General features: G+C 36.4%; 2 protein-coding genes across 4 annotated transcripts in view; both read right to left on the bottom strand.

The window, feature by feature from the left end:
* Window positions 1-3,884, bottom strand: part of F11 (coagulation factor XI) — a 23,762-nt gene extending 19,878 nt beyond the window's left edge. Inside the window, exons 1-2 of one of the 2 annotated variants that reach the window (XM_023699674.1) lie at window positions 3,750-3,884; window positions 2,863-2,918 (exon numbers count right to left, since the gene is read on the bottom strand). In XM_023699674.1, the coding sequence (XP_023555442.1) occupies window positions 2,863-2,918; window positions 3,750-3,797 (104 nt within the window). In that variant the 5' untranslated portion in view covers window positions 3,798-3,884. The remainder of the gene's footprint in view (window positions 1-2,862; window positions 2,919-3,749) is intronic. The other variant, XM_023699673.1, reaches the window with a different exon arrangement.
* Window positions 3,885-7,391: 3,507 nt separating this feature from the next.
* Klkb1 (kallikrein B1) overlaps window positions 7,392-12,074 on the bottom strand; it is a 22,150-nt gene continuing 17,467 nt past the window's right edge. For both annotated transcript variants that reach the window (XM_004639798.3, XM_023699663.1), the window contains 3 exons: window positions 11,729-11,824; window positions 9,738-9,877; window positions 7,392-8,762 (listed from right to left, as the gene is read on the bottom strand). In XM_004639798.3, the coding sequence (XP_004639855.2) occupies window positions 8,571-8,762; window positions 9,738-9,877; window positions 11,729-11,824 (428 nt within the window). In that variant the 3' untranslated portion in view covers window positions 7,392-8,570. The remainder of the gene's footprint in view (window positions 8,763-9,737; window positions 9,878-11,728; window positions 11,825-12,074) is intronic.

Below are 12,074 nucleotides of genomic sequence, written 5' to 3'. Positions count from 1 at the left end.
AAATAAATAAATAAAAATTAGAAATGTAAACAGTTCTAGCAATAGTAAAATTTGGTGTTTTGATTTTTGTTTTTTGCTTCTTGCTCATTGAATTCATACTTAGACTTCATGCTAATCTGACTAAAATAAATTGTGTTGGCTATTTTGGATTTTTCTACTTACATCACTATATTATCTGTAGACAATAAGAGTTTGTTTTTTACTAATCCTTTAGCTTTTATTTCTTTTCCTTTCTTTGCTGTGCTAACAGGGACATCCAGCACAATGTTTAACAAAATTAACAGGGACTAGTCTTTTCTTATTCTCAATCTCTTAGAAAAGGTTTCAATAATTAACCATTAAGTATTAAGTTTTCGAAAGCTTTTTGATTTGAATTTTTGTATGTTTATATTGAGTTACTTATTAGTTGATGAGTAATGCTCCCTCCTGTCTACATTTTTAAGAGTTTTTATTATGAATAAAATCTTGTCATATATTTTCTGCATATATGAATTTATTAAGTTATCTAAATCTTAATGTGGTAGAATATAGATAATGTAGAGATAGACTGGTAGAGAGGGAGGATAAAAGAATGAAAAACACCAAAAAAAAAAAAAAAAAAAAAAAAAAAAATAATGGGGGCCAGAGAGATAGCTCAGTGGAATATGTGCTCCCCTGGCAAGCACAAGGGCCTGAGTTCAATCCCCGGTTCCGCCAACAAAAAAGAAAAAAGAAAAAAAGAAAAGAAAAGAATGAAAAACAGAATTAAGGTATATTTGTGTGAGAGTTTCCCACCATGAATCATTATGTACTGCGAACGTGTGCTAATAAAAATAAAGATTAAAATCTTTCACCATTAAAACCTTTTTGCAGTGTGCAGTTTGCAGCAATATGCACACTTACACTGATGTTCGACTGTCACCTCCACCCATCGCTAGAACTTTCAACTTCTCCAAGTGACACTCTGTACCCATTACACTACAATCTCGTTCTTCCAATCCGTGTGCTACTGGCAGCTTCTATGCTGCTTTCCATTTCTCTGAAGCTGGCTTCTCTAAGCATGTTATTTACATGGAATCAGATAGTATTTGTCTTTTTAAAAATGTACTTGGTTGTTGCAGCGTCTCACTACATAGCTCAGACTCGTGGTGATCCTCCTGCTTTCAGCCTCCCAGTGCTGGGATCATAGGCTTGCACCACCACGCAGAGACTCGAATGCCAGCTCAGCTAGCCCTGGGGCCAGGGATGGTGCAGCATGCGGTGCCGGGGATGGAACTGCGGACCCTGCACTTTCCTGAACTTGCCTAAACAGGAGCCTTAGTCCACTGAGCTATCTCGCCGACCTCAGTTTTTGTGATGGTGACTGGCTTACTTCACTAGCAGGATGTCCATTAGGTTCATCCATGTTGTATCTTATGCCAGAATTTTTTTTCTTTTTTAAAGGTTAACTATCATTCCATTGTGTATATGTATTTCATTTTGTTTTTCTATTAATCTGTTGATAAATGCTTGAGTTGTGCTATGCTTCGGATAAGTGTCCTCAAAAGCCTACATGCATCCACCTTTTGGCTAATGTTTTTACTACAGCAATGAACTCAGAAATTCAAAAATCTGTGTGAGTCTCTGCTTTTACTTCCTTTAGTATTCACCAAAAGTGGTACATCTCTCCCACTTTGAATATTAAGCTTATTTCATTTCTGGAAGTAACTGAACTTTGGTGCACTGTTACAATTTAATCATCCTTTTATTTTTCTTCAACAAACTGTCGGGTTAAGTTTATTAATATTTCACTTGTGCTCTGTGTATATATTCTAATAAGGAAAAAATACATGAGAGTTTATTCTTTCTCAGAAAGTCCTTGCCAGATTATGAAGTCACATTGTAAAGTCTATTGGAGAGCAGGACCATATTCGCTTCTGGTCTATATTGTTTTCCATTCAGCTTACTTCTACTATTTTCTGTAGTTTTTATTTCCGCATTCTATTTCTTTGCATTTAATTTTCTAGAGTCTTTTTACTTTCTTGAGTTGTACTCTTATCATCAATTTTTATCTTTCTGCTATTCTAATGTGTATATGTAAACACATTTGCTCTTAGCCTTGATTTAGCTACATCACCAAATTCTGGTATTTTATTTTAATTAAAATAAAATTTCTATTATGATCTCTGACCTATATTTGTGAAAATGATACACTGAACCAGCTTTTCAGACACTTTGAAATTTCCACTTATCTTTTAGTGAATATTTAGTCGAATTTATGTTCTGTATAATTTTCACCTTTTAAATTTTGTCGTGAATTCTTTTAGAGTCTTGTACATGATCATTTTTTAATTAATGCATATATATATATATATATATATATATATATATATATATAGAGAGAGAGAGAGAGAGAGAGAGAGAGGAGGCAATTTTTAAAACCAGTGTACAAAATACTTCAGTTGAGTTAGTATCAACATGTTTATCAATGAAATGACAATACAATTTTGAAATAATGGCAAGACCTAAATAACTGTGCCACAAAGACAGTGAAATTATAAACTATATCATTTAAAGCATTATATGCAATTTATTATGTTTTAAATATCTACATAGGTTTGATATTTTCACATGTGTCAGTGAAAAATTATTTATGGTTAAAATGTTAGCAACAGCATCAGAAATTAAATGCAATAAATGTCAGTTTTCTTCCTTGCTTTTAAAATACCTAATGGCTTAAGTGGAAAATAAATAAAACTTATTTCTCATCTGGCATAGATGGCACAGGATTCGTCTATGTGCGTGGGCCATAGTTTGAGTTCCCTGTGTCGACTCCTGTTTTCCACTCTACAGATCATGAAGCTCAGCTACCTCTGGTGCATGCACTCCAAAGGTTCTACTTACCGCCAGAAACTGAGGCAAACAAAATGAAACCCACCGCTAGACATAGTAAGGACATCCTACAAAGAGAAAACATGCCTGCTTTTAGAACATAAAATGTAAACTGACAATTCCATTATTGACATCAGAATTGACAGGGACTAGGGAGGGATAAGAAGGAAAGGGGGGTAATTGGATGGTGTTCTCAGAGTTACTTTTATAGTGCTGAATTTTATATTCAAAACCCCTAGCACGTCCCTCGCGTTGCTGTGTGTGTGGTATTGGCACGGTCACTCTTCTGCAGAAGCCTGAACTGACAGGGCGGAGTCCCCTCCCTTGCGTCCTTTTCCTGCTCTGCCTCCATCTCCCTAATAATGGAATCTTCTGTCACCATCTTCCGGCCCGGCTCCTACCTCAGTGTTTCATCATTATTTTCTCTTCCAACTCATTTCCTTTCTTTCCATATTTATGGTCTCTTTACCTACCAAAGAGCTTGAAATGATTTTCTACTCTTTATTTTAAAAAATCTGTTGTATGTACATTAATAGATTCTCTTAGTCACATATAAATGTATTTATCCTCACTAAGCACTAAGTAGGTTGCTGTACAAAAACAAAACTAAACAACCTAATTTATCAGCAAGAAGAAAAGTCTTGATTTTACAACATTGCCCTTGAATATTTTTTAACTTACAAAATACCTATAATTCAGCACAAAGTACAGTTCTGCTTTAATTCTCCTTCCTGTTTCAAGCATAAATGTTGTCTAAAAGTCTTTAAAACAGTAAATTAGACACATTGCAAATGTCAATCATTCTATACTGTAAATTTTTTAATGTCTCTTCATAGAAAGAAAAGCATTTCAAAGCATAAGTGCTTGAGAGAAACTCAAAATAATTTCCGAAAACATACCTGAAAATACCTTGCTTGTTTATTAGCTGCAATTCTCACTACGCACATGTGTCTTCCAAGACGGTTTTCATTGTTTTCTAAAGAAACTTGTGGAGCTGGGGATATAGCTCCGCAGCACAGCACCTGCCTGGCAGACATAAGGTTGTGAGTTCAATCCCCTGTACCCACTCCCCCCTAAAAAAAAAAGCTTGGGTAGGTAACATTCACTTAACTTTAATATTTACTTTTATCGATTTCCAGTGTCATGGAACATTGTCTCTTTGTACTGCATATCTGAAAAAGTCCTTAAGATTTTTACACATTAGTGCTTTAGTGGTGTTGTTAGCTTTTTCATACACTTAATTTATTTTCTTTTAATTGTATATTTGTACAAGTGACGCACATAGAGACAGCTAGAGAATTTGAATTTCCCTGTATATGTTGGCATTTGGGAAAACTCACATTTGTATCCCTGTTAGCCAAAGCTTCATGGGAACACACCCCCAAACCCCAGTCGTTAACCATTAATTCTAGCCTAACTTCAATGCCAAAGTCTACCAAAAAATAAAAAAGGAAAGCCTGCTGCACTTATTAATTTGCAGTATAGTAGAAGGAGGAGACTTCAGTTGTCGGCAACTGGCTGCTAGACTAAAAGAAAAGTACAGATGACCAGTCTGCGACTCTTACAGAGTTAGTTTTCCTTGGTATGGTGTTACATTTTCAGAAGCTTATACAGATACGGTTACCTTCAAGGAGGCATGCATTTTATGAGCCCACTTGTGAAAATTACATTCTAATATTTTTGTCTAATATTATAAGGCTTTCATAGATTTTTATTTGTCATTTTTTATTTATTTCTGTTTATGTTGTGGCAGTTCTGGGATGGGCCCAAGACCTTGTATATACCAGGCAAGTGTTCTCCCACTGAGCTACATCCCCAGCCCTTCTCCTAATGTTTTTAGATCTCAGGGCATTAAGACACAAATAAAGATCTAGAAAGTAACACATCTAGCTGCTGCAAGTCAAGTAGTGAAGCAACTGCTTGGTTCACTGAAGGCTGAGGGGGCCTGTACCGTGGAAGTTTGGCAAGAGTAAGGTTTGTGCACTTTGTTGGTGAAATATTTTTTTGAGTTCATGTAGCTGAGTTTGAGAGCCAGATAACCCTGCTCTCTGTTGAGACCTATTTAGTTTTCTCCTCATGTCACTTGAGCACAAATTAGTTAACAGCAGTGTAAACCAGCTATGTATGTACACTGGCCACATTCCTTCATATCTAGAGCCTTGCTTATATTACTAGACACTAACCATTCCTAAGGCTATGTGTGTGGTTGGTTCCCTGACAATCAAAACAACAAAAAGTTTTCAATATGTCTGATTTAACTAAATTTTAAAGGAAAATAATTTTATGATTCAGAGAGGGCTCCTAGTTTTCCATGGAAAAGGTATATAAGAACTAGAATGAACAAAAGGAATATTTTTGAAAAATATTCAGAATCCCAGAACAGAAAGTATAAATGTGTCCATTTTAACAGATCTTGCTGACATTGTATGTCCCAAAGGAAACACTGTACTTTGTTCAGGGACAATATGCTAATGTGATTGTGATCTTCTGAACCTAGGAAAATGCCACCAGTTGGTCATTTCAATGTTTGGAGACAGGAGAGACAATCTCATTTCCCATAGATCACAGCAATGTTGTCATGGACACTCTGAATTGTTCTGAAGCTGTAGGGTGCCCATGCCCAAGTGCCCAAAGGCTCAGTGACAAAATGACTCAGAATGAGAAACATTGGAGAGCCTTGTCGAAATCTCATACTGAAAGAAATACACAAGGGCAAAAAAGAAAACCTACCAGGGAACAATGAAACCACAGTTAACAAAGTGAAGATAAACAGGAAACTGAGTCCCATATAAACCGTTAGGAGCATTTTTCAAAAGAAGTGAGAAACCAGCCTTTTGCTCCACAAGGAAGAAGGGCAAATGTGCGAGGTGCTGAACTGAGGAGTCTGGACATGACCAGCTGCTTCTTTGTTCTTTTCTACTGGAAGGCAGCTACTCAGATGTTTTTATTTGATCCATTGCCAATGTATTGTTACTCATGTTGGCATAAGAAGTTCTTAGTTACTGTCTTGAGTTTCCCATTTAAGATTAAAAATGTGCCTGTCACACAAAAGTGCCTAGGTAGCTACCTGATCTCTATGAGGCTTAAATACACAATAAAAAAAATTTGTGCCAAAACTTTCATGGAAAACTGATATGTAAGCTTATGTAAGGTCTTCACTCTTCTGTGCTGTTTACATCCTGAAACCCCATCTCTCTTCTCTGGCCTCAGTAAAAAGATAATGACAACCTCCAACTCTACTGGGAGAAATAGAAAGACTTTAAGTTAGAGAAACACTGCACTGAGAAACCAGATAATATTTCCTAAATTTGATTTAAATAGAAGAAAATTGTGTAAGGTGTTTGAAATAGGATAAGAATTCTGGAATATTTTTTGTCTATTCAATCAAAGTATAAATAGTAGTCTTAATTGCATAGAAATTCTTAAAATAAACTTTGCAAAGAGAAAGTAGCTCATTGAAAAACTTCAATTAATTTGTTGCAATTTAAATTTTTTTATATTTATTTTATCTTAAAGGTAAAGATTTTTTTCCAGTGACACAAATATTTTTAAGCCCAATCAAATTAGGGGATTATTAGACAAAATTTCAGGAAGAAACTAAAATTCAGTCGAAAAGAACCAGATGTAAGTCAGAAATTAGGATCATAGGTGTGAAATGTGTTCATCATATTGAAACAAACTCAAGAAACTCAGACTGGCCTATTAATAAAGGAAAGGAACCAGCTTTTAAGACATTGTGTAGCTGTGGTAGGTCTGTTATTGTCTCAGTTCTGGCTCTGTAGTGCTAAGGAAGCTGGCATAACTTGAGAGGCAAGTAGGTTCAGCTGGGATGATTCGCTTCTGCTTTCAGGGTGAGGGTAGCTTCAATTCTGCAGAGACTCTGCTGGAATCCAAAGTGACCACTGCAGGTTTAGGGCAGCAGCCAGAGACTTATAAAAGCATTCTAAAGGGTCTCTTACGAATTTGATAAGATTGGGTGAGTGAGAGAGCAAGGGAGAGTTATGTGTCATGACTTTAATGGCTAACAGGTCCTGAATTAAGGCCAGCAATGAACCTGCCCCACACCCCCATGGTGGTCTCCAACTGTCTTATACCCAGGACTGCACCACAGCCATCTTTTCTGGAACGGTCCTGCCATAGATCCATGCCTGCCACCTCTACTCTTCCTTGTGAAGGTGAAGTCATTTTTACCTCCTGCTTTCTTAGCTGCTTATGTACTTCTTGGTCCTGTGGAGCTCTACTGTGTGAATGACTCCTCTGTCATACCATGAAAGATGATGGAAAATAAAAAAACAAAAATTCCAGTACTGCTGCATTCTAATTAACCACTTTAAAATGATAGTTTATGTTGCAGGAAAGTACCACCTGTCAAAACTCTCTTGTTTTCTCCAAATGAAGACATTAGCTGATCAACAAATGTCAGTTAATTTTAAGTACTCCAAAGTCCTGTCTAATACTTGATAAAATTATCAGTACTAAAATCCCAAGATCCACCAAAAAAATAATTTTTTTTCCTTTAAGTACAAAACAACTTCCACACATAGTAAGACTAATATCTTTATTACAATAGTAAACATTGAAATTATGTGTTTAAAAAAACAATTCATACAATTTATCCAGGTTTTATGAAAGCCATTGCCTCTGAAATAATTCTGACCTCCTCAGTTTTTAGTGGCATGGACAATGGGAACCAAGACTTTCTGGTTTTCCTTCTGCCTCTGCCATCTTTATTCCTTTCTACCACTCAAAGTATCTTGGCAGATGGAAAGAAAATGTAATCATTTATAAATCTTTACTTCTTATTTTTCTACTCAACTTACACAATTTTTTATAATTGGAAGATCTTAGGTATGTGTTAATCAACTTAACTGCCCTGAATCAAACTATCTGTGATCAACTGTGATGATCACTGACAAGTTCTGAATGTGTATCACACACATTGAGGTCTTCCATTCCAAGAGTAACAACTACTACCTATAAGAGTTTACAATTCAAAATTTGATGCAGTACTTTACACCTAGCAATAGATTTGAGTTACTGTTGCACAACTCAACATCCACTGAGCTTCTTGGGTTAATGGTCTTCATGAAGCAGATTCCTCACTCTCCATGAAGGCTCTGCAGCGAATTGACTGCAGGAGCTTCAACCAGAAAAGTGCAGCCCTATATGTATCTGCTACACACTCAGCCTGGACCCTTGATCCAATTCTCAGGAACACATGTAAGTGGCTCAATTGAACACGTGTCCTATCATCCCAAGTTCAGGAAATCCACCTTTTTATTGTAAAAGAGAATATTAGAGTTCTTTCTTTCACTGGGCGGAACAAAACTCAAGCTTCTTAACTTCTCACCCTAAGTAAAGCAGGCAAAGTTAGGTTCCAGGGAACACTGCTAGAATCCAGAGTCACTTGTGTTCAGTTTTGTTTCATAACCAGATGGACATACTTCTAGTCATGCTCTTTTTCCATTTTATTTTACAACACACAGAACGGAAGCTCTTCAGCTATTTCTCATTAGGAGCTCCTGGTTTCTGAATACTTACAGCATGCCTTGGCAATTCTTTGTCCTCAGCAGCTGTGTGCCAACTCTTTATCCCTACAAGGGTTCAAGGCATATCCATTCTCCAGATTTCACAGGCAAGAACTGAAGTTGCCCTGTATGACTTGAACCCAGATGGTGAACTAGGGCTGTCATCTGGGCTTTCCTGCACCTGCAGCCTCCTCACGCTGGTGATGCCATCAGCTCCTTCCCATCACCTTTCCGTGTCTTCTCTAAAATCCAGTCCACATATCCAGCAACTTTCGTGTAGACACCTGGCTGTTCCTTCCGGGCACAGCCTTCACCCCAACTGGTGATGCCCACCAGTCGCCATACTCCATTGTGTTTACAGACTAAGGGGCCACCAGAGTCTCCCTGTGTCAGGTGAGTAGAAAACACAAATGAGGTGATTCAAGTAAATAATTGCTTTTAAAGTTCTGCAGTTACACTTCAAACAGTACACACACACACACACACACACACACACACACACACACACCACAGCTTGTTAATTTTGTTTGGTTCCTTATAGGATGCTGGATGTGTAATGAAAATGAATGTGTGGTTGCTTTCTCAGTTTATTTCCTCTTCTATTTTCAGGAAAATCTAATCAATTTGACAGTTTTATCTCAGTTTTTTTAGGTTTTTAAAATTTTTTTTGTTTAGGGTCTCACTACAGCTCGGTCTTGTAGTGATCCTCCTGTTTTCATCCTTCCTAGTGCTGGGATTATAGGCATGAACCACCATGCCTGGACACCATCACCGGCTCAGTGTGCCTAGGAGGCGGGGCTGGAGTGGCATGTGGTGCCAGTGGTCGAACCCTGAGCTCTCCACTTGCCAAAGCAAGCACTTAGTCTGCTGAGCTATCTTGCCAGTCCTTTTATCTCGAAATTAAAAAATTTAATATGCTTATGTTTTAGTATAATCATTATAAATTCAATTATACCTCAATATATAGCATATGTATAGATTGTTTCATAAGAACCCATTAGTACTCTATAATGTAAATTTTATGTATTTGTCCCTGAATTTCAAAAGTACTTTAATAAAATACACTATTGGAAGATAAGTTCTAAAGAGAATTATCTCAGGGCTGGTGAGATGGCTCAGTAGTCTCAAGCACCTACTTAGAATAAACTTAGCAAAGCACAGGGACCGCAGTTCAATCCCCCAGCACCACATGCCAGCCAGCCCCGCCTGGTGTACTGAGCTGGACACACACACACACACACACACACACACACACACACACACACACACACAAATAAACAAATAAAATTAAAAAGAAAAAAATAAAGAGAATTATCTCAAATGAACTGTTGTGTATATTAGCATAATTTGATGTGTTACCTTACAAGCATCTTTACCCCCTTCTTTGTAGCCAGCACAGATCATTTGCTTGGTTATGACATAATCTTTATACTTTTTTTGGCATTCTTCACTTGTTACCAAAGGAATATTTACTTTTTGTAGGATATTTTGGATTTCACCTATGAAGTAACCAATATATAACTTTAAAAGAAGGAAATAAATTAAGTATGAAAATCAATCTAAGTTTTCAAGTACATCAGGATGGTCTTGGCATTAGAGTTGCAATTTTTAATAAAACAAGCAGTAAGTGCCAAAAAAGTAGTCACTGAGCCAGTGAAAGGAAGAGCTATCAGATCTCTCTGTCTCTGTTTCTGTCTCTCTGTCTCTCTGTCTGTCTCTGTCTCTGTCTCTGTCTCTGTTTCTCTCTCTCTCTCTCTCTCTCTCTCTCTGCAGTGCTAGGGATTGAATCCAGAGCCTAGTGAGTGCCAGGCAAAAGCTCTACCACTGAGCTACAGCCAACCCTCCCCAAAGCTTCAGTTCTTTTAATATATTTTGAGGTAAAGTCACGCTAAGTTGCTCAGGCTGGCCTTGAACTTGAGATCTTCTTCTCCCTAGTAGCTGGGATTAGATGGCTTTTATGCTAGTTCATGCATTATTGCAGTTCCATAACTCAGTCTAACCAGAGACTTCCATATTCTTTGCCTTCCTTGTCTCAAAAAAATCCTTCAGAAATTTTTTTATTGTCTACAATACAAAAGCCTAGACATTCTTATCTTTCCCTGTTTTGTTTTATATACTCAACATTACAGTATACAAATATATCATTTTTTAATATAAGCCCCAAACATTTGACAACAAAGGAACATTTTTTTCTTTGAGCAGTTTTCTTGAAGAACAATTTATTCACAGATAATTTCTGCCAATGTTAAGGTCCCCCTTGATATGTGTTTGAAATTTTCTTTGTTTAGATAAGACAATTTTCACTTTTTTCCTGTCTCAGAAGTACTAGTCAAAATGTGAAAATTTTGAACTTGTTAAATATAGAGCCAATTCAGGACAAGTGGAGAGAGTTTGGTCAGCTACTCCTTTTTGTAATGAACAATGCAAGTATTTTCTGTGGTGTTTATCCAGAACTTAATCTTGGAAAGGAAGAATAGTCTGTTCTGGAACACTTCAGGGGAAATTGAAATAATATGAGTAACTATAAGCAGGAGTTCTTAAGCTAGGGTCTGCAGGAAATCAAATGGCCCATAAAAGAAAGTAGAAAAAAAATACATCTCTATTTTCATTAAATTCCAACTGAAGTCTAACACCTTATTCAAAGATAAGTGTAGCCTCAAACAGAGTACTATTAGCAGCATAAGATCACAGATATTTTTATATCACATCATAAGTTTGCAGATACCTTAAAATACTTATTCTCATCATTTCAAAAATGACAGGTATTTTAAGCTTGTTATTTAATATATCAATAAATAAGCACATAAGGAACTATATCATATTTTAAATATATTTTGATATCTAAGTCTACATTAGTTTTATTTATAATCTTAGAGTTTTTATTTAAGCATTGAAAAGCAACATTAGAGAAATCATTTATAAGCTTTATTAGATTGAAAGAAGGGTACATACAATATATTCTGAACTGGCCCTAAAGAGAGATGATGACATCCTGGTCTATACTACTGACCACTAACATCAAGGGAGAACATGCTACAGAGAGATAGTGACACTATTAATTTATGAGCTTCTGTAGGCCCAGGGTACTTCAGGGATCACCATCCTATATGTGAGGTCAAGCAAATAATCTCTATTATGAAACAAGATGCTTTAAAAGTTATCTTATGATTTTTTTCAGAGCCAAGAAAAACATACATAAAATCACTGAACATATTTGTAAAGATAAATACATTGAAATGATTATGAGTTTGGGCATAATTTTAGACTGAAGTGGATTGCACTGACCTAGTCCATGTATTACAACACAAAAGACTGGTTTCAGGAAGAACAGTTCAAATGTCAGGCTGTACCTTTTTCCTTATTGTAGCCCCATCCAGTTATCCAGCAGTTGGTAAAAACTGTATCCATATCATCTTTGGCGGGTAGGCATATTGGTTTTAGGAATTCTGAAAGGTAATTTTAAAATTAGAGTTTGGTTAAACTTTGATACATTCTGCCTTTGAAAATACATCCTCATATTTTCCCACTCTCTTTCCACAGTGTAGAGTCAAGAATGACTGTTCTGCTGAAGGCCCGAGTAAATGATTCAAGAAAATTTCTACCCATCAGTCATTTCTATGTGACAATTTTACCTTAAAATTTTCTGCATGAAATGAAAACTCAGAACTTAAATATATACATATACGTATGTGTGTG

Source organism: Octodon degus, unplaced genomic scaffold (genome assembly GCF_000260255.1).
Source record: "Octodon degus isolate 3935 unplaced genomic scaffold, OctDeg1.0 scaffold00114, whole genome shotgun sequence".
Taxonomy (NCBI): Eukaryota; Metazoa; Chordata; class Mammalia; order Rodentia; family Octodontidae; genus Octodon; species Octodon degus.
This window is presented reverse-complemented; position numbering and strand designations above follow the sequence as displayed.